Source organism: Diplotaxodon limnothrissa, linkage group LG5 (assembly GCF_057381915.1).
Source record: "Diplotaxodon limnothrissa isolate DT_005_m linkage group LG5, D_limnothrissa_male_GT1.1, whole genome shotgun sequence".
NCBI lineage: Eukaryota > Metazoa > Chordata > Actinopteri > Cichliformes > Cichlidae > Diplotaxodon > Diplotaxodon limnothrissa.
In genome coordinates, this window is record NC_140600.1 from 24,317,767 (window position 1) to 24,339,665 (window position 21,899).

The 21,899-nt window shown below is 41.7% G+C and overlaps 2 protein-coding genes across 4 annotated transcripts; one reads left to right on the top strand and one right to left on the bottom strand.

Moving 5' to 3' along the window:
- Positions 1–10,260: 10,260 nt before the first annotated feature.
- On the top strand, positions 10,261–12,204 carry LOC146632369 (uncharacterized). The gene is made up of 5 exons (XM_085354317.1): positions 10,261–10,432; positions 11,049–11,120; positions 11,533–11,596; positions 11,821–11,894; positions 11,981–12,204. Exons 1-5 carry the CDS (start codon positions 10,382–10,384, stop codon positions 12,050–12,052), a joined length of 333 nt encoding a protein of 110 aa, XP_085210443.1. The 5' UTR covers positions 10,261–10,381; the 3' UTR covers positions 12,053–12,204.
- A 1,749-nt stretch (positions 12,205–13,953) lies between these two features.
- On the bottom strand, positions 13,954–20,582 carry slc45a1 (solute carrier family 45 member 1). 3 transcript variants are annotated; one of them, XM_085354321.1, is made up of 10 exons: positions 20,162–20,567; positions 19,960–20,052; positions 18,829–19,053; positions 18,392–18,704; positions 18,040–18,316; positions 17,800–17,940; positions 17,543–17,696; positions 17,243–17,419; positions 16,920–17,125; positions 15,113–15,385 (listed from the first exon to the last, which is right to left on the bottom strand). In XM_085354321.1, the coding sequence occupies exons 1-10, from the start codon at positions 20,565–20,567 to the stop codon at positions 15,113–15,115; spliced, it is 2,265 nt and encodes a 754-aa protein (XP_085210447.1). The 3 variants fall into 3 exon arrangements, with proteins under 3 accessions (XP_085210446.1, XP_085210447.1, XP_085210444.1); XM_085354320.1 differs by adding an exon at positions 13,954–13,982 and having other exon boundaries at positions 15,160–15,385; positions 17,800–18,704; positions 20,162–20,582; XM_085354318.1 differs by having other exon boundaries at positions 17,800–18,704; positions 20,162–20,582.
- Between the last annotated feature and the right edge of the window lie 1,317 nt (positions 20,583–21,899).

Sequence of the window (21,899 nt, forward strand, 5' to 3'; positions counted from 1 at the left end):
AGAATAACAATGTTTATTTTCAGATATTATTTTGTTTATTTTACAAATGATGATCATTGAGAAGAATATGCAGGTAACTGGATGTTTTTGTTAACCAGGGGAAGGGGGGGGGGGGGGGGGGGGTGCAAATTAGATAGATATCATTAGTCAGAAGAGCATCAAATAAACTCTGAGCTCTGACTTCCCCTTTAGCTTTTTTTCTGTTGTCGCACATATCAACCATTTAACATCAGTCCCTTTTTCCACTCGGTCTGTTTGGAAGTGAAGGGAGACCGGGTACATTAACATATTATTTTCACGTGAGTCAGTAATATCAACAGCATTTTAAAAATTCTCTTTGATCCCCAGTTTGAAATGTCTCCTTATCCAAACATCCTGCATCAAATCTGTGTTCGGGGCAAATATGGCACGTACTGCAGAGAGCAACTTCCTCCAGCGGAGAAAATAGAAAATCAGGATGTGGGATTTATTTAAAGAAATATATTTGAACTCAGTGAAACAATAAACAAAGATTTTTACTATATTTAGATTTTAAAGGTCACACTGATGCCACTGTGCTTTTTTTTTTTTTTACTTCGTGGGCTGAACAAGGCAAAGGGGGGTAAGTGGAGAAAACTGTACCTGTCTGGACAAACAAGAAAAGACACAATCAGGTCATTATGCTAATCATCTTCAGTTTTGTGGGGTTTGTTTTCTTTGTTTGCTTTAATTAGCCTCTCAGCTAAACCTTTCTTTCCTTATTTAATTTGACAGTAGCGATTTGGTGAAGTGAAACTGCTACTCCGTAAACATAAATGACTGATCAACCAGTGGCTCGGTTTGCTCAAGATAATCCCCCTGGTGCAGTCTTAACTGTGTCTATGAAAACAGATTATGAGAGATAAAAAGTGGTGCTGTGGCAAAGCAGAGGGGTGGTGGGAGATGAGATGGAGGAAGGCTGCTTTCTTTGACATTCGACTCTCACTTAGCCCCCTCCGCTGCCAAGAAATTCTCTGTGCACACGGCTCTCTGCATTGCCATAGAAACCTTCCTTTTAATCACAACAGAAACCTCATTTCCTGCTCCTGACAAAGAGTCCTCATTGCCTGTAGAGACCGCCCTGCATCAGCCATTTCCAAAGCCCACCTCCTTCTTCAGATCTCAACCTACCAGCAGCAGCCCTCCCTTTTTTTCTTTTTTTACCCCTCCTCTCTTTATAAGCACATTTCCCACCTTTTCTTCTCCTTTAGCTCAGCTGCCATTTTATAGGTCTTTTTTCTTCATCTCTCCTTTTCTTTTTTTACTCCATTTTTTCCTTCTTTTTTTTTTTGCACTCTTTGGTTGAGGCTATTTTATTCAATTCAACTCAACTTCAGTTGGATTCAAAGATCTGTTCCTAGAAACACCTACAACACCCACAGTCATGCAAACGAGAACATGCAGGTACATGTGCTATTTATCCAAAGTTGCATCTGGCAGCTACGTGCTTCTCCGTCTTCAGTATGTGTCCAGGGCCCCATCTTTATCTGTTCCTCGTCTACAGCAGCCGATGTCCTCCTATGGCAGTAATTGTGTTCCTCTCAGTTCCTCTTCATAATAAAACAAAAAAACAAAGACACTGTTTAAAGAAACCGGGATTTTAAGTTCTGGTCAACTTTCATATCACAAAAGACTGAACTTTTCTTAAAAAATCTGCTCTGACTTGCTGACCTCACTCTTACTCTGGGGGCAAACTGTGCTGGAAGTACAATGCCTTGTTCCCGCCGACTATTACGGGACTGTTATCTGGACCAGAAAATACCCCTGTACTCTGTCTGCGCTCTGCCCTCCACCTCCTTCTCCTTTTCGCTCTTATTTGTTTATTTGGGAACTTTGCCAGGTATTTCCCCAGTCAGTCAGTCTGTCTGCACCCACAATGCTCCCTCCCCCATCGAAGCACCCCTCTCACTCACCCTCCCCTCCCCACCAGTGACGTTGCTAAGCAACCAGCCACCATGAGAGCCGGTGCATTTTCTAGCCAATCAAATCACTTGAGCCTATATTTCAAAGCGTCGAGGAAACGAAGATGATATCACCTTTTAAAATAAAGCCCTTCTTCATTCGCGTGGTTCACACGTTGCACGAAAGCTGCAGCTTCTTCTTACTGCGCATGTATGCCTCTGAGGACTGAGCTTTCAAGTGCCGGTGTCCCTCCTGCAAGTGCCGTCAGGCCACCGCTCGGTGGCAGCACGGCCGGTTCTCTGCTTACCACACATGAGCGAGTCTTTTTTTTTTTTGTACTGCTGTTGCTAAGCAATCCTGATTCTCATACCTTACCTGTGAAACATTTGTGATTTCTTTTTTTCTTCTTTTTTCTTTTTTTTTACAGATGTCCCTGACACCATTTTGTCTTTGTTATCACCATTTTGCAAAGCACACCTATTGCCCACAATAAAGAGCTGCTCAACATCCGAGATTTTAACCCGCCAGGCTGGGATATTGTTGCAGTTCGGATATGTGTGCAGATAAACCCTGTGTGTTTTCTGCTGAAAATGAATGAGCTTCGGGTTAAATATTAGCCTTTGACAGTTTCAGTTGGCTTCATCTCATCATGCAGAAGGCAGGAAATGTGCTCTTGAGTGATTAGGCCTGCAGCTCTCGTCTTCCACTTTACCAGCAGTGGAGAGATCTGTGTTTCTTGTTCCCCATGTGTGCAGACCTCTTTCTCTTTTGATGTTTTACACATCATTCAACTGATCAAGTCTAATTTTTTTTTCTCGTTATCACTGATTTGTTTTGCCTTTTATTACTCTCCAGCCCCCCCCCCTCCTGTCCCCCTGTGTGCAAGTCCCTCATCTCAGCTTTGGTTGCCGTGCAGATGGCTCTTTGTTGGTGCTTCACAATGGGTCTAAGGTCAGTGTGCCTCTTGCCATCCACATACTCAAAACTTCTTCACTCCAGCTGTCTCGTGGCTTTATTTGCAGTTCGTCCGAGCTGATTTTCTAGCACACATCATCTTGTAAACTGTTATATTGTGTTCTTTAATAAAGAGGAAGTCATAAAACCACACATGTAGCTTAGAGATAGCGTGGACATCCCAGTCTGCGAACACGTGAGCTGTTATGATCTTGTTTGCCGTAACTACACTACACCGAGGTCCTCTATGTAATCACCATAGTGCTCCTCACATTCGATGAATCTTAAATGACGTGTCAGTTTTAGTCGTGCTTGCTTTTGGAGGATCTCTGAGACAAACCAGACATCAGAATATCAGATCAGCCAAAGAAATAGAAATGCAAATCTACCATCTGCTCTGTGATCCCAAACTACCCCGTGTTCATCACTCAAGAGCCAATGTAATAGTTACAGACGGTTTTTGCCAGTAATATAGAGACAATAAGATACTTTGTTTTCAGAAGAGTAAACCAAGAAACAGTGGGGCAAGCTCTCACAGAAAGATAAGTGCAAACAGCACCTTTGAAAAGGGATTTTTCAACTGCTAATCTGCTAATCCCTCAGAATAAAAAGGAGATTAACCATTCTAATCTTTGACATCTTTAGAGAAACATGAGGCATCTATAATGATAATGTAAAGCATTGTATTGGATGCAGGTTACACTAGAAGTATAAAACAAAATCTGTGCAAGAAATCGCCAAGTTGTTCAGTGTGCAAAGAAAAAAAAATTTTAAACTGCCGGGCCCCGCAAGGTTGAGCAACAGAGCCATGAGGTCTCGAGGCCAGCGTGAAGCAGTAAAGAGCAGGTAGAGTGAAAGGCGGGAAACTAGAAGGAGGAGGAGCATTACTTGCAAAGCAGCAGGAATTACTGGAAATTTCCACTTTTCTCTGGCAACAGTTACATGGGTGGAGCTACAGAGGTGAAATAAATAAGGTAGACGAGTATGAGTTAAAATCAAGTGGTGAGGGTGGAGGAAAGCATGTCCTCCACCTTCCACTGTTAGATGTTAGGTTTAGGAAGCCCAATATGCATTTTTGTAGATCTTCATAGTATACCAGTGCTCTCAGTTGTTTTAACTTTACCTGCAGCACGGTTTCCTGTTTTATGTGTACAATCTCACAACAGATGTAAACAGATGTTTGCATTCTTTCTTATAATGCTTGTTCTGTCATGCATCCTTTTTGTTTAGTACTGCACTGACCGAAAAATGCCAGCATGTCCTGCTGCTTCTTCACTGGAATAATAATTTCTCAAAAATGGATCCTATGTTCAGTTTCTGATAATTATTTGGAAAAGAAAGCAACAGGAAACTGTGGAGGATTACACAGCGAACAGAGACATGTTTGCAGACAGATGACTTACACGAAGAGTTCCTGATAAACAGAGCACAGTGTCCTTGCCTCTGTACCATTATTACAGTACATCTGCACATCATATCAGTCGTACATTTGTTCACTCATTGATTTTTTTGAGTGCTTTTAGGCGTCAGATGCACACCATAACCATTAGCGTACCCCAGGTGATCTCTTTTTGCCCATCAGTTTTCTAAAGCACGTTCACCAGCCGTGCTAGCTGGGAGATGTAGTTCTCTGGTTTTACTTTCAGGCCATGCAACAACAAAACTAGCTGATTAGGTTTAAAGAAACAATCATGGTTCTGTTTACAGTACACTCATTTAACAGTAGTTAGCACCTCTTTGAGGGCTTATTTTGCCCAAATGTCTGATCGCAGTATTTCCTAATCTCATTCATTAATAATGAGCCTCTAAACTATTTAATCCTCTCTGTGGTAGCTGTTTTCCCCTCACCTGAATGGGATAAGACACCTTTTACTGAACAATAAAAATGTGTGCCTCAGTTTAGGAGAACCTAATTCTTATTTCATTTACCACACAGTTTTTCATTAGATATTATTTCAATAGCAACAGTGTTTGTAACATGTAGTGGGTTTTTTTCTTTTATAGCAGAACACCATTGCATCATAATCATCACACAAAGGGATGGAGACATTCATTATCTGAATTATGTTGAATTAATGACAAACACTGCTTCACATGAAAGCACACAGACCAAAAGAGAAAAAAGAACTCTACATCTGCCTTTTTCCAAATGTTTGAAGTCTCCACAGACTAATGCAAAAATAAATAAATAAAGAGAACTGCAAGAACCCTGAGAATATCCAGCTGAAGCTCTGGCTTTTCTGTGCCCCAGCTTTCATATAATTATTCTGTAAACTGATTGTAAGCTCTGTTTTTTAGACATTTATTAATACACACTGCACTGGATGTTAAGGTATTGCTACAATAAAAAACATTATTGTAGTGGGGTGGTGGTTTAATTCCTGGCTCCTCTAACCTGTATGTCAAGTATCTTTGGGTAAGGCTACTTGACAGATGTTATCATACAGGTTACAGCCCTCGGCTGTGGTTTAGACAGTAGCTACTTAAGAAGGATGCCTGCAGTTATTATTACAAAACACAGTATGAGTTTTTCCACCACTTGGTCCATCTCTAATCACAGTGTGCTGGCTGGTGCTTCAATAACTCAGAGACCTATACTACAGGGAACATTAGCTTCTGTTAGGGACGCCCATGCTCACAGGTGAACGGGTAAAGAGAACATATTATACTGGAAAAGCACAACTGTTTCAGAAACACTGATTGCAAACTCAAAACAAATAGATTTCAGCATGGAAGGATTTTTTCTGTAATGGGGTATGACATGTTGCAGCGTTGGAAGTTACAAAGCTGACCCGCTTTGTAACAGACAGGACAACTACAGCTTGTACCGTCTTATCCAGTGACCAGAGAGGATTACCAATGACAAACTGGACAAGAACAAAGCAGGAACCAACAGCCACACATATCCTGAGAAGAATGTGGAGCTGGTTTCGCCACACCCTTAGGAAGCCTATCAATAACATCACTAGGCGGGCTTTAACCTGGAATGCACAAGAGAATATATGGTGTAAGGTGCTAAGACCAAAATCCAGAGCAGACGCCCCTGTGTGGATTTTAGGAGAAGATCGGAGAGGAGTGTGCTGGAGGAGTGTTGTCAGTGGCCTATGCACCAGCGATGAGAGATAGTTTCCAGAAATCTTTTGGCAAAACTACAAGTGTACAGGTTGTTATTTTTGTCAATGGTCAGTATATATGCTGTTAATTAAAGACCACATTTTCTCACACTTGTTCCATGACTGGGCACTTGACTCCCAGTGAGAAGTCAACTTTATGTTGCCTCTATATTCTATATAATCGGCAGCCAGCCAATGCTGGACACAAAACAAAAGAGCTCAGTTTGCCCCCACCAATTTCTCCAATTATCAGGACCCTTCCCCCCAGCTGATCCTGAGCTCTGCTCCACGATGAACCCCACTTTGTTCTTCTCTAAAGTGCTGACATTCCACAAGTCAGGTCTGTCCTTTGTCCACACGAAATTACCGGGCTGAACTAACCTGAATTAACCTGGGCAACTTCCCATCTTTTATCTTACAACCTCCAACCCCAGCAGGTAAGATCTTAGCACTCAAACGAATGTTTCCCCAGGCAAGGCTGAACGGGTACAAAATATTTAATTTATTTTCAAACATGAGTCACAGTGAACACAAAGAAGCTTTTATGCAGTATTACTTTCTGTGGTCTCAATAATTTTCAGTGCCATAAAAAGTTTTCCTGCGCCTGTGGAAAGTATGGTAAACACCGTTCATGGCAAATAAGAGGTTTATGAAAATCACTGCATCTCTGTTTTAGTTTTATGCTTGACTGTCCTCTCTGAGCTCCAGGCTGGTCTTTTCTTTTACCTGCAGAAAGCACAAGCTACCCATAGATAGATTTTTTTTTCTCTCTCTAGCATATTGTTGGCACGTGGAAACATGTCGAGGTAGGCAAATGAGAAAAAAAAAGACAGGAAATGATCTCACAAACACCTCCCCTCTCTCTGATTGCTCCCATTTTCCAGTTGCAGGAACAGAGTGAGTAATGCCTTCTGCTGCTTTTCAGTCTGCTCCACTGTTCCTGCCATGGATTCACACTAGCTTTTGCACACACTGAGCTCATTACATTGTGGATTCCTGCTTCAGTGCGCTGGATTCTCTTCTCCGTGGTCATTCGTTTCCCAAATCCAAGGACACTGGTGTGATGAATGCCTTTTTTTTTTTTTTTTGCAGCTTTGCGCATGAATTTTCAACCTCGTTGTAAAAACTAATGCTCTATCAATACAATCATCCGATACCTTGTTTAATATTTATACCATCTAAATGTGCATCTTTCACACATTAAATTGGCAAGACCTGTACAGTTACCAGGTAATGTTATAGAATAATAAACTTAACATCATTTAAAAACATCAAACTTACATCAGACGGAAAATGCATTTTTAAGTAGCAAGCCTGTAGACCGAAGCACAACCCTTTGATCTTTCGCAACGTAATTACACTCTTCATAATTGTGTTTCAGCCGAATGTGAGGTGAATGACAACATAAAGCCTGGAGGCTTCTTTAGAATCAGTGGCTTGAATGTTGGCATGCACAGAGACGATAACTGAGGCAGCATGGGATTAGATTTTAGAAGGTCTTAAAATTAGAGGGTGAACATATAGTTGTGTTGAGAAATTCTGCTAGGGTGTGTTGAGACAAGCACAAGACACAAACATTAGTTAGACTTTCTAGAAATGGTTCAAATTCAAATTATACATTATGTGAAACATGCAAATATGGCTTGTGAAACGGCACAAACGAGTGGAAATGACGCCACATTAAACATAATTTACAAATGAATTCTGTGCGAGGTGGTGAAGGCCGGTGAAGGTTAAACAGCCCCAAAGTGGAGGATTTTTAGCTGTGAGTGTAATGGCACATATGTGGAGATTTTACCTGAGATAAAAATATTTTCCTTTGTATTCAACTGACAGTGAAGCAGTGACCAGATGTAGGCTTAAATTACAGACTTCGAGGCCCACAACGTGGTTTGCTACCACTTCCTTTGGTTTAACTGCTCGATGAGCAACTGCAGTGATGGCAAAGTAAGTTCATCTCAGAAATATTCTGAAGTGGAGCGCGTATAGTTTGGATGGAGACATCACGCGGCAGTACCAATTTTTTTTTTCTCTTAGTCAAGAGGAAATATAATTAGAAATGAAAATATAGCACCTCATATCAAACTGCAGGTAGTGCTATGGCAATAATGACACCAAAATCCCTCCACATATGTCTTTCTGAAGTTTTTCTTTGGACATTGGCTGCTTTTCCACTAATTTTCAGTCCAGTCCTTCTACCTTCACCATTTTCAAAGGAATGTTTTTTGCCTGTTAACACTGACCTATGAATCATTTCAACATAAAAAAAATGACTTCTAACTAAAGGGATGTGTAGATATGACAGACAACTTAGCAAAGAACCCATTATAAATTGAATGTTAGGCAATTTGTTACTTGCAAGCTGTCACAAAACACAGTTTGACAGACATATAATAGTATTTTCGCACCAAGCTGATCCCTAAAGAGCTGTTAGTGGAAGGCTTGACATATCTTGGCATGGTATGCATGTCTGTGCCAAAACATATTGGAGAAACTGAACAAGTTGAGCACAGAAGAAGAAGAAGCAGCATGCTGGAGGTGACAAACAGCATCTGAACGTCAAAAAAGACCAGCAAAGATCTGACGTGGGACCTGAGAGATACCTCTGGAGCTTCAGTTGATCCATCTACTGTTCACTAAAGCCTCATTAAAAATTACTTCATTCTTTCAATGTGGCAAAAAGATGAAGTATGTCAAATTACACAATAACTGGACTGAAAATCAGTCACAACACGTCTCATGGAGTGATGAATCCAAATTTGGTTTGGGGCTGCATTTCAGGCAGTGGAAAACCTCTGATTGGAAATGGCTTCCGTTTTCAGCATAACAATATTCCCAAGTATGCTGCCAATGCAGTAAACGCATACCTGGATGTAAAACACACAATGGAACACTATCAGTCATGAATTAGCCTCCCCAGAGCATGGACCTCAACGTTGTTGAAGCAGTGTGGGATCATGTTGACAGAAAACTTAATAAAAGGCAGCCAGCATCCAAAGAAGAGCTTTGAATGTTCTGCAAGAAGTCTGAAGAACTACTCCTGAAGACTACTTAAGGAAATTAGAAGAAAGCTTGCCCAAGAGAGCTCAGCCCTTGTTGAAGAATAAAGGTGGTCATTACCAAATATTGACTTTCAAGCTTGCTACAGTTGTACAAACTCAGTTTTTGCCAATTTTATTTTAAATATGAGCTCATGCTCGCTCTATATTTTCCCACTAAAAAGGAAGTCTGTATTTTTATTTTTATTTTTTGACAGTGTAATAAAGGTTACAACTTCATGTGCCAGCTATAAAGGCTTTCACACGGCACACCACACTCTATTACTATCTTTTACAAGCTCACAAATCACATACCACATACAATGTTTAACTGATCTCCCCTCCTAGCTTTGCAATAAATACATACTGAGGCAGATAGCGGTTTGTACATTTTTTTAAAGTACTAATTGATCATCTTCACTGTTTTCAGTAAGAAAAACAAATAAAAAAAACAAAACAAATAAAAATGTCACTATTCATTCAATAGTTCGACGAGACATTCAATTATAAATAGATACAGTCCAAATGCACAGCATTTGTGGAAACAATTAAACTTTCATTTTAGGATGTATGTTAGGCTCTAGGGTTGCGGGGCATAGTGTTGCTGTTTAGATTATAGTTGTGGTCTTAATTAATTAAGATGTGTGTTGAAGTTATTGAAACAGAAGTGACTTTGATCGGGTCTTGTAAAGGAAAAAATGAAAGTGTAAGAACACTCAGGCGTGAGCACATTTCGTTAAAAATGTTAAATATAGAAAGGAGGAGTGGCCGTCTGCTTTCAAGCCCGTCACATTATTCCTTTTTGCATGTAATTTGACACCACATCTCTGCGGAGAAAGAGCGCTGAGACAAAAGATATTGCCCTGGGGTCTTTCTGTGTATGAATAAACTTTTACAATCCATCAACTTGAAACAATATTAATAAATAATACATTCTTGTTGATTATTATAACTTTCACAGTATTCATTCTTCATATTTAAGTGAAAAAACCAAACGCAAAGTGAAGGGCAGTGGGGGGGGGGGGGGGGGGGGGGAATTATGGTGTAGTGCAGCGCTTTAAAAAAAATTGACCAATCAACGGTGAGATAGACCAGAGGTGGGATTCGTTTTCAAGATTGAAAAGATACTCATCCAATCAAACATCCCGGTGGTCGACATTGTCCAATCAGGTGTAGGATGGAGCCGCTGTATCCAACGAGAGTGGATTTTCAACGAGCTCGAGAGAAAAGCGGAGACAGGCAGACATCGTTTCTCTCTCAGCGTCTTTGGACTGTTCACACAGAGGCGAAGAGACGAGAAATAATTATTCTTTAGATCGGGAATATAATTAGCTAAATTAATACACAAAATTAACCATGGCCGACACAGCTGTTGACACAACCGCCACTGCAGAGGTTACAGCCAAGGTGCGTTTCATTCACCTTTTTCTCCCCCTTTCTTTTTTTTTCTCGGCTGAACCGTCGTGTTGAAAGATTTAGAAAACTTGTACAAGTTGTTACAGTGTTTATGTTTCTTTAGCTAACTACGGCTGAACAAGTGAGTTATTTGACGGCAGCAGCAAAGCTTGTAATTAACGTTAGTTCATGTAAGTTAAACCAGCAACTTGTCTTAAATATCACATGGCGAAAGCCATACTTCGTGGAGGCGAGTCATTTAGCAGTTTTCAGCATCGACGACTAATTGCTGTGACTGGAAACTGAAATGTGTGTGATGTGGTTTGACTTAAAAATGTCTTGTTAAGCAGACAAAGCGGCACAAACGGTACAGCTGGTGGAGCGGAGCTGCCGCTGTGGGCGGGAAGCCACAGCACGGTTTACACTGCTGTGTAACTGCGCGGCATGGGGGTGAAAAAGACCTGCATTCCCGCTTAGTTTTAATAAAAGAACACAAAATTAATACCGTTTTCATCGTGTTTTTTTTTCTCAATCCCAGCTCGTAATCAAACTCGGACGTGGGAGTAACATTTGGCACTTAACTCTTTTTCTTAACTGAACATTGATCAAAGGGGCTTTTATTTTGTAGGAGCTGAAAGAGAAGAAAGAGGCAGAAGTGGAAGAAAAGACCGATAACGGGGACGCACCTGCCAATGGCACAGTAAGTTGGAGCCGAGAGAGGCAGCCTCATGGCCTTTTGTCTTAGCACCCCTCATCATGCAGGTGTCGCTGCACCCGCCTCCCCCCTCCTGTTCAGCTGCTCTCCACACTGTGCTTTGTTTGGGTTGTGAAATGGCAGATGTTCGCTAGCAACCCTCTGGACGTCTCCATTGGTTTTTCTCTACTCTGAGGTTTCCCAGAGCTTGGTAGCTAATCCTCTGGGAGTGTAATAACAGCTCACTACACATTGCCTTTTAAAGAATCCCCAAAGGAGCCTGTACATGCAAGTCTGTGGGAGCATTATCTAAAATATGCTCGGGATGCCTTGTTATTCTGCAAATAATTTGTTTACATAATTGAAGGCCAGTCATTGCATACCCTTACCAGACTGATGTTTCCTCTGCTTCATCCAGAATGGTGCTGAACACAGTGACAAAGTGGAAGAAACCACAGAGGAGGAGCACAAGAATGGGGAAGGTAAGTTAATTTTAAGTGCTACTAGTGTTTTCTGAAAGATTGGAATTGCAACTATATGTGTACTGTATTCAGATTTTACTGATTTGCCCTATAATTGTTTCTCTTGTGTGGTACTGACCTCAAAATCTTCCCTTTTTAATACAAGTGAATCTTGATATGTTTAAAAATGAAAATGCGCTGGAAGTGAGGGCTGTAATTTCTGAAGTGACAAACTGTCCTTATAGGGAATGCAGAGGAGGCGCCCCCTGCTGAGGAGACTGATGCACAGCCTGTGAAGCGTGCAGCTGAAGAGGAGGAGGTGGGTTGTCTTTGGGCCTTAAGTATGCAAGTTTTAGTCTTGGTTTTGGCCTTTGCTAATGTGACTCTTCTTCTTTTTTCCATTAGGAAAAGGTGGAGACAAAAAAGCAGAAGACAGAGGAAAATGGGGATTCGAAAGAGGCAGAAGTGGAGGCTTAGGTCTCTGTCCTGCTACTTGTTTGCAGCACTGTCTTACCAGCCTGGTCAACATCGTGTTGTAGAGCTTGTGCTTTTTTGTATCTTTGGAGAGAAATTTCTTTTTGTTTGCTCCCATGTTATCACATTGCACTGGAGTCTTGAAACATAGTGGCCCTGCATCCTTTTTTTTTTTTTTTTTTTTTTTTTTTTTTTTTTTAATGAAATGTTATTTATTGGTCTTTAAAATGAGCTCTTTTTTTTTTTCCTACTTGTACAAATCGGGCCATGCCACGAGATCAGTTTTGTTTTTTTGTTTTTTTAAATTTCCTGAGGTTTGATATCAGTATGTTAGAAGCACAATCTCTATTATGTCAGTGCTGACCAGATGATTCATACATACAGGCAGCTGCTCACCTCCAAGGCTCATGTTGACCTCTCAGATACACTTAAAGGACCAAAGATAAGTTTTAAGCAGGGGATAATGGACAGTTGTTAGCATTATTAGTTAAAAGGCATAATATTTTGTGTTTGAGCTGCTACTTAATCTTTGGCTGCCCTGTTAACATAGCAGATGGTGCAAATGAATTAGAGGGGCTCTGTCTTGCACCTCCGTGATTAGATAGTTTGACCCCCCCTGATTCCCCCCAAACTTCCCAGTTCAGTGGAGGCAGGATTTTGCAATGTTAATTAACCCCTCTTAAATCTTAAAGCTTTGGTCATTTGTTCTGTATGCATTCCACGCAAGTTTGTACCATTTATACTTTGTTTCTCTTACATTTTCAATGAGTGTTATGTTATGGTTGGGTAGCTCAGTTTTGTGTACAAGACTGCCTTTTTCAGAACCAGAATGACATTCGGTTACTTCAGCCACTGCTTTGTATATTCTGATTAACAAATAAATTGTCTTTTTACTTAAGAATGTCTTTCGTGTGTGTTTATTATCTGTTAATAGCTCATCATCAGTGCTTTCTTTAAAAAACAAAACATGGTTTTATAAGTGGATGATGTCACTTGACCTATTTTTTTCTTAACATGGAAAATGGCTGGCTTAGATGCAGGAAAGAGGAATAATTTCACTTGGTAATGGAAAAGGGTGAACAGAATCAATGGATTACTTTCTTGTATACACTTGCTCCCCCATGTGGTGTAGTTGAGAAGTTCACCCCATCATTAAGGGAAGCTACAACTGACATGGCATGCAACAAAATAATTGACACAGGAGTCAAGCGTGGCAAAAAATGATCATTTTAGTTTTAACTTAACCCTGAATAAAAGTAGCTTTTACAGTAGCACTGCTAATACTGAGCAATAGGTGGTACCATGTAACACAAAAACTGTGTTTTATTTCTTTCCCAAGCAAGCTGCAACAGCATGATCCGCACATTTACTGTTTCCTCAGAAACGTTAGCGTGGCGTGCATCTGGTCAGTCCAGCAGGCTTTGATAGTAGGCAATTACAGACATTCTTCTGGGGCACCTGCATGTTGAGGTGCTCAGTCAGTGGAACCAACACAACGAAAAGCTTGTTTGAAGCCCTGAAATCAGGCTTGGTGCCTGTGTTTGGCTGAACAGACAAAGCGTACCGTTTTGCCATGAAAAAATAAACTGCATGTACCAGTTTAGTGATGTAGATGGCTTCTCGATGATGGAAAAAGGAATGAGGTTTAAAACGTCCAGCTAACAAACGAAAAGTCATCACTATACGTCACTGATGGACTGAGCATAGTGGAGCGGAAGCCTACTACCTTAAGCATGCGCCCTAATGATGACGATAAGCATTCGCCGCCGCTGGCTGTGAACCCCCAGTCTTTTTTTTTTGCTTTTTTAAAATGCTGTCCACCTTCAGGGTTACCCATCATTCACATGAGTCTTCTCTCTGTTTTCTCTTCTTCTGTTTTGTTCGGTTTCCGACTGATTGCTGATTCAGACCCCAGTTTCAACTTCTCCTCTTCCTGATAATGACAAGAATCACTGTCATTATTACAATGGTATGGCCAGGAGTAGGGTAACAGCTCACAGGGCTGTCCATGGCTTAGTGAGGGCCCAGACAAGAATTAGCCACCAGTACACATTTCTCTGTGTTTTTTGTACGAGTACGCGTGTCATCCTATTAGACACTGCTCTATGATGATTAAGTAGTTGACATTGTACTCCTATTTGGACTCTTGATTAAGAGTCACCCAGCACCAAACTGTGAAATTTTGGGGATAGCACACTGGTTAAGTCTCATAATGACTGGATAGTGTGGAAAGTGTTGTTTGTATTTGCTGTTAAAATGTGGAGAATGTGAAAGCCTTCCAGACTGTGATTAGGCATAGTTCGCCTTCACGTGAACATTAAGTATGTGTTTGCTAAATTATGCAATGAGAGCTCTTGAATTAATAAAGAGGAATGAACGGTGAGCCTGAATGGCTACTGGCAGCACATTCAATTAGTCAGAAAATCCTGCCTAAGGTGTAGTATGCTAACTCAGAGAAACAGGCAGGTAGACATTCCCTTGGCCATATGACCAAAACAAAACGTTAACACAGGGCTTTAAGAGATTACACTGCAGCTCATGCAGACGTTAGGCAACTGATAAAAGGAAGAAAAAGAGAGGGAAAGCAGTGGTTAGCTTGCGCATACTGGTAAACACTTCTATCCTAAAAACACCAACAAATGAGCAAGAAAAATGATGCAAGAGTTTGACAGCAAAGAATCAGACACAAGAACGGCTTATCTATACTCACAGGAGTCACTCAGAGTCACACACACATTCAGAGAGGTCACACATTCGTTTGCAAAAGTTAGGAAAAAATGCATGGGCACACACACTGTATGAACACGCTGGTCATGTATAAACAAAGACTGGAGAGGTGGCCAATGTCTGTCTGTCTGTCTGTCTAGCTCTGAGAGGAGCAGTGCTAAATTGGTGTAAAACAATATATGAATCTGTGCTGTACAGTGTGCGGCAGGATTTACAAGTGCGTCTGTCGCACTGTGAAGGTCAACACAGCAGACACTAAAGCAACAGTGCTGTGGAGTGAGTATGTGTGTGCGTGCGGTTGTGTGTGAGGTAAAAATAAATTTGTAAGAGGCTTTTCTAAATGTGCACCAATAGTGGCTGGGTCTCGCTTTCGGGGGGCTCACCCTCAGGGGGGGGCAGCTGGTACACCACGCAGAGAGAGGAGTACAGGCAGCCCACGAATGACATCAGGCTTGCAAAGTACATCACTCCCTGGGCCCCACCCACCAGGGAGGTCAGAGGTCCCATCGCCACAGAGACCAGGATTTGAGCCAGGAAGTACTGGCAGCTGAGCAGAGAGATGTCCACCCCCATCCCTCGTCTGGTCCCTTCCTCCGATGAGCCGCAAAACTGAAAGACACAATTGGTTTAATTACAGTGTGGGAACAGTCTAAGCACTGCAAGCAAGTACTCAGCAAACATGTTAACTGGAAGGTGATGTTCTAACAGTGGACAAAGCAAGAATGCAAGTCATTTTACAGGAGTGGAGAAATCAAACACTCTTGTCTTTTTTTTTTTTGTAATGAGACTATGTAACTATGAAGACAGCTGCATGATGTCAACTCCATGTAAATCAAGTAGAAAAAAGTTTGTTTGTTTGTTTATTTTTTAAATATGAACCTTTTTAAGTCATTTATGGTTATCTACATGTAAATTCTGCCTCATTTGTGCCATGATGAACTTGGACTGTCACAACCACTGCCTCTTTGCTCCCTGAAGAAAAGCATCCAGAGTAAGAGTTAGGAAATCAACTTATTCTTGTGTTGTATGTATTTTTTTTTAACTCTTAATAAATAAAGATTTCTTTGTTTTGATTTTTGATCTAATTAGTAAACAGATAATACAAAACAATCACTGAAAACAAAATTTCTCTCCAACAATGATATTCAAGGCGCATCTAGGAAGGAAAGTGAGAGTGATTACTATTTTTCAAGTCTTCTTCCCATTGAAACATTTGCTGGGTAAAGCTGTGAAAGACTTTGACAGTATGCTCATTTGTTTTCTTCTGACATCACTAAACTAAATATGAAGCTACAGTCAATGCAAATTATACAAAGCTTTGCTTTAGATAGTGCTGTGGGAAAAAGTCCTAAAATCTGAAAATGGACCTTGAGCACTTTTGGGTCCCTTAACTGGAAGTTAGATTCTAGATGCTTACGCAGGCTTTTATTCTACAACATAAAATACATACCTAAATACTCAACTTCTTCTTCTTTTATCTGTCTCAGAGAAGGCGTTTCCCCAAAAAAATAGCGAAATGAAACTCCAGAACTTAACTTGATCACAGCAAAATATGAGAGCTTTGTGGCATAACAAGTTTATAGTAAAATCTACGCATTTTACAGCTTTTAAAAAATCCTAAACTTTGAGTTAATTGGGAAAAATGATCTCGCTGAACAAAACTCATGTTCATTTCCCAGAAAGGTCGTTTTCTGCAGTAATTCAAAAGGCCTAAAAATTAAATTGGCTCTTTGATGAATGAACCAGGGTGATGCTAATGTCTGGCAAAAAGCACCCAGAAAAGCATTCTACTGTAGAACGTCCAAGAAACAGTGAGACAGCAAATCTGGCGCTATTACTTCCTGCAACTCTAAAGCTTAAAAAAAGCTGCTTCACAACAATAAAGTTTTATTTTTATATTTCAATTTTGTATGATTTGGAATAAAACCTCTAGTTATTCAGCTCAGAGGCAGATTTTATTACCCCCATTATTTAACATTAAGCTAAATTAACTGGCTGATGGCTGTGGCTTCATAGCCATCAAACAAACACGATAATGGTAAGGTGATCATATACATTTTGATCTATTCTTTTACGTTCACACAGGGAAAATATCATCCAGCAACTATAATTAGGTAATTGCTGCACTTATATCGATACTGACCTGAGGGCTCTGGTAGTATTCACACAGCAGAGAGTAAGGCAGCGTACATAAAGAGGAGAAGAGCACCCCGTAGGTGACACAGAGAGAAAGTACCACATAGAGGTTGGTGGATAGTGTGGCAAGGCCGGTGCCCAAACCAAATGCCAAGTAGGCGAAAAAATATAGCGTGCGAAGAGAGAAACGCTCCTCTAGTTTCTCCAATATGGCTGAAAGTTGAAGAAGGGAAAGCAGAGAGAGGTTCAGCGAATGACGAAGCAGTGCACAAATCCAACCAGGGTAAGGAATCACACCTGCCAGATGTGATGTGATGTGTGAGTACTTACCTGAGTAGAAAGCAGCACTGAATGCATAGATGCACATGCCCCAGCAGCCCATGCTGACACCAGCATTGTAGCGTTGGTAAGCCTCGGAGTCGTGGGGTGCTTTGGGATCTCCTTCAAACACAACCTCCCCCATGAAGTCAGTGTAGAAGAGCAGCATCCCTTCAAAGGACAGCCAGCCTAAAGCACAGATTGAAAAAAAAAATCACGCTTTTATGAAATTAAATGCAAAACAGGTTGATTTTAAGGTTCAGCAGTGTAGAAAAAGAGATACATTTCAATTAAGTTTTTTTTTTTACTCACCTAAAAAATGATTAGTGCATAAACTCCGCAAAGAGGGAGGCATCCTGTAGATGGCTATACACAGCAGCTTCATTGACATTTGGGATTCTCCACTCTCCACATTCTCACTTAGATCACTCTCATAGCGCACTCCATTGAGCAAAATGTTTGCAACCTTCATTGGAGGAGAAAAAAAACCCACATGACATCATGTTTAAAAAGCTCTGTTCTGGCTTCTCACAAAACACCTTATGTCAGATTCAAAACATGCGTCTGACCTGCTGGCTGAAAGTCACTGTCCTCCTACGTCCATTCTCCAGCCCAACAATCTGTGTTGCCATGGGCTCTTCCATCAGCGCGAGACTCTGAGGTCGCTTCAGGATGCCAGCCGTGGAGCCCCGGTGTGACCCCGCAGCAGTCTGAGCCCCAGCTGTGACCTGAGATGCTCCGTGAGATTGTGCATCTCCAGCAGGCTGAGGCCCTTCTGCATCTTGTGCGTCCCCAACTGGATGAGACACCACATTGGCCTGGGTCTGTCCTGCACCTGCAGGGTGGTTCCCTGGCCCCTGCATGAGCCCGTCTGGGGGAGGGGAGTCCCCTGGAGGCAGTGGCACAGTGGTGGAGCTGGGGGGCAGAGCTTGTGGTGTCTGCTGGCCTGTGTAGCAGTCTATGAGCACACTGTCGATATATGAGGTTCCTAATGAAGAGGCAAACTCATTAATGCCAGTGAGAGAGCTGTCCCTACTAATAAAGCTGCCATACTTTGGAGTGAGGGGGCTTAGGGGCGATATGGGGCTATTGAGGCCCGCACAAAGACGCGCACTTGCACTGCAAGAATGGGCCAAGGGGTCAGGATTACATGGGTGAGACTTTGAGAAATTGTAGCTGTAGAGACCGTCCTCGTCTTCCTCATCTAGTCCCAAATCTGGTCCAGGGTGGACGGGTGGGGAGGGGGGAAGAGGGAGGCTAGGGCTTTTCAGGCTGTTTTTGCTTGAGTTCTTGTTCGGCTGGCTCTTCGGTAAGGGCCGTTCAGGGATGCTCATTAGAGTCATGGTTGTGGCGATCACCAAAGTGATGCTCGTAAACAGGTATATGACCCGGAGTTGACCTCCCATTGACCTTCCAAACTGTGTCTGGTCCCAGTTGATGCCACCTACAATGTAGCCAAATCCACCTCCTAGACCTGAGTAGAGAAATGAAACCACAAAATACTTGTAAAGCTAAATTTCTACTGTTTTCTGCTAAATTATCTCAAAAGGACATATGTTACAGCTTCAGCTTTCCCTGCTACAGAACTATTTTCCTACCTGCCAGTAACGCATGGATGTTCAGTCCCCGATCTTGGTCCTCTGGGCTGCACACATCCATCATATAAGCATGGCTTGGGTTGTCAGCTGAATCAGCACTGAAGTCCATTAGAACCACACCACACACTGTCAGGACTATTCCCCACTTGTGATTTGATGCTGTGTCAGCCAGGACACTCCCAATATCCCGTCCATTGAGAACCAGAGTAAGACCAATCAGTGCTCCTACAATGCAGAGCAGAGGAAGTGACAAAAAATTAACATGAGCACCAAAGCTAGATGAACTAGATGAGAGCTAGATGAAGGCGGAAGACCTGAATGTCTCCTGAACTCTGGGTTTTCCAATTTTTTGATGTAGAGCATAACAAATGGTTACATGTTTTTACTGGCTGTGTATAATCTTTGGCCATCAAAATGATGTGGCTATAAATTTAAAATAAAATTGTGATCTTGCAGTCAATATGGAGAAACAGTACAAGTTCCCAGGTGGATTGATTCTGAATTACATTCGACACAGAGACACAGCCAGTTATAACCACTGAATCTGAACTGTCTGGGAGTTTACTTGAGCTCTTTACTGAAAACCAGATGAAGAGTTGTGCCTTATGGTGGGATGTTTTTCACAGTGGTTTTATTTAAAATGTATCTGAGATGTTGTATGTCACACTGTACTAGCATGGCATGTATACAGTGTAACAGAAAAGCAGTAGACTGAGTAGGTATGTGTATAAGTTCCCCTGTGTTATGCAACCACACTTAGGTGCTTAGGTGGAGCACATGCATTTTGGTGAACCTGTGGCCAAGTTCCTATCTATGGTCTTTAGTTATGATTATCCAACCATGGTTTTATTTGAGCATTTTACAGGAATGAACTGCTTATTGATTGAGCTGCATCAGAGGAAATGCAGGATTTGCTTTGAGGCCACAACTGCTATGATTTTGACCATTCTTCTAAATAACAGCAATAAGAAACATGTTGTAATGCACTTCACAAAAGTGCTAACATTTGAGGTAACTATACCATATAATTGCAGATTATTTACCATTTGATCAACACTGTCACTTGCAAGCTACGCAGCTTCACATAATTGCATTTCAAAAACACTATGGTACTGCTTTAATTCGTCTTACCTATTGCCAAGGCGAAAATAAAAGGTCGTCTTCGCCCAAACCGGGATGTGCAACGATCACTCCATGCTCCTATGAGAGGCTGAACGAGGAATCCTTCAAGTCAAAACGAAATACAAAGTTAGAATCCATGCAACTAGGATTCTTATTATACATTACATATGCCTGTACAGCAGCTAGTCGTCTACCTCTGCTGCTTACTTACCGAGAATGGGGCTAATAAACCACACCAAGCTGTAGAATTGATCAGGCAGGCCCATCTGTAAAAGCACTGGAGTCACATAAGCTGTTTCCATGGCGTAGCTGAATTCAATCCCGAACAAGATGCAGCCATTGAAGAGCAGCTCCTGGAAGGTACGTCTCGGGGGAAGCTCACTGAGGTCCAACTGGTCCAGGGGACAAGGTGTGTTGGGTGGCGGAGGAGGCGAAGGTCTTATCAGCTTCCTCCGCTTTGGCTGTCTTTGGAAGTTGTTGGCTCTGTGACTGAGGTGCCGAGTGGTGGAAGTTGGAAAGCTGGCAGTTTTGGGAAGTGAGCTCCTCCAGATACCTTCCTGAGCTGTGGAAAACCTCCCTCCTGGACTGGCCAAGAGGGGGTCACTGGGGGTGCCCATTCCTGGAGATGACATCTCTCTCAAGCCAGCAGCAACTGGAACATATTAAAGGGTGATACCAATGATGAATTACAAGTCAGACATGCGCAAAAGTTTGTTTGGACTTGATTCAAGATCAGCACGGTCTAGCACAGCATTAACTTGGTGCTGCTAATGGTTATGTAGTGCAACCAAAAGGACACTGCAGTCATGTGCAGACACCGTCGGTGGGCACGACGCACTGCAACCAGTGCGCATGCTGTGCGCAAAGCCCATGTGCTCTGCGTGGCTGACTACAGCAGTGTACTATGCGGCAGCGCTCATGACGCCTGTTTCCATTTTAATTTTTCATGTAGGAAGCTCAAACAGGACACAATGTAAGCGGTGTGGATGTCAATGACGGCTTTCAGGACATTCACAAGGATAACGCATCATTGTCGCTCACATTTAATAGAAATACTTGACTGATAGCCTGCCGACCCAGAGCCTTTTTTGCTTTTTTTTTTTTTTTTAAGAGACATGATCCTCGATTTTTTCTTCTGTTTGCAATAGACTCTTAAGGTGACGATTAGGCGATCTACTGTGTAAGAGGATGCACAGAAATATAAATAAATAAATAAAAAGCGTGCACATTACGACGTGAAAGAGGATAATTACCTTTTCGGGGCGGCTCGTCATTTATTGCGGCATACTGTGTAGATAACCACAGCAACCTTTGTGATGTATAGAAACCGTAGTATGAATTACAGGAGTCATGATTGTTTTTTTGTTTTCCTTTGATGCAGTCATCCCCCCGCTCTCTCCTTCGTCCCTTCTCCTTTCCCCTCTCCTCATCCCCCCCTCCCTATCTGTCCCCCTCCCTTCGCGTCTTCCTCCCGGTCTCTCCCGTGACGTCACGCCCCTCCCTGCAACATCAGCACAGAGGATCCATCTATCTGCATACAGCACTACTCCAATATGAGCCTAGTACTTAGCAGCAATATTAATGTAATAATTATATTCCAAATTCAGGTAAACGGGTTTAATAAATTGCACTCCTTTTTCTTTTATAGGAAAAGAAATTCACACCTTTATTTTATCATATTGGTTAATCTTTGTTTAATTATGCATTCTTGAACTACTTTTTTATGTCTTTCCTGCTTTTTAACTGAAACTTTGACTTGCTAGATAGTTTTTATTTTATTCAACTGTGACTTTTCCGATAAGAAAGCAGCAGGAAATTCGAAATAACCAACACATATAAATGCAGACAGCTCGGCTTTTTTCAGTTTTCTGTGTGCATCGTGAATGTGGTTGTATACTATTTTCCTGTCCACGATGTTTGTGCAGATATTTCGCTTTTTTTTTTCAGTC

Excerpts from the sequence above, each read along its gene's own strand:
- LOC146632369 (XM_085354317.1), top strand. The coding sequence starts at position 10,382 with ATGGCCGACACAGCTGTTGACACAACCGCCACTGCAGAGGTTACAGCC. Across the intron at positions 11,597-11,820 it reads GGAGCACAAGAATGGGGAAG|GGAATGCAGAGGAGGCGCCC; the intron begins GTAAGTTAATTT and ends CTGTCCTTATAG. Across the intron at positions 11,895-11,980 it reads GTGCAGCTGAAGAGGAGGAG|GAAAAGGTGGAGACAAAAAA; the intron begins GTGGGTTGTCTT and ends TTTTTCCATTAG.
- slc45a1 (XM_085354318.1), bottom strand. The coding sequence starts at position 20,582 with ATGTCATCTCCAGGAATGGGCACCCCCAGTGACCCCCTCTTGGCCAGT. Across the intron at positions 17,697-17,799 it reads CAGTGACTTTCAGCCAGCAG|GTTGCAAACATTTTGCTCAA; the intron begins GTCAGACGCATG and ends CCTCCAATGAAG. Across the intron at positions 17,126-17,242 it reads CAGTGCTGCTTTCTACTCAG|CCATATTGGAGAAACTAGAG; the intron begins GTAAGTACTCAC and ends TTCAACTTTCAG.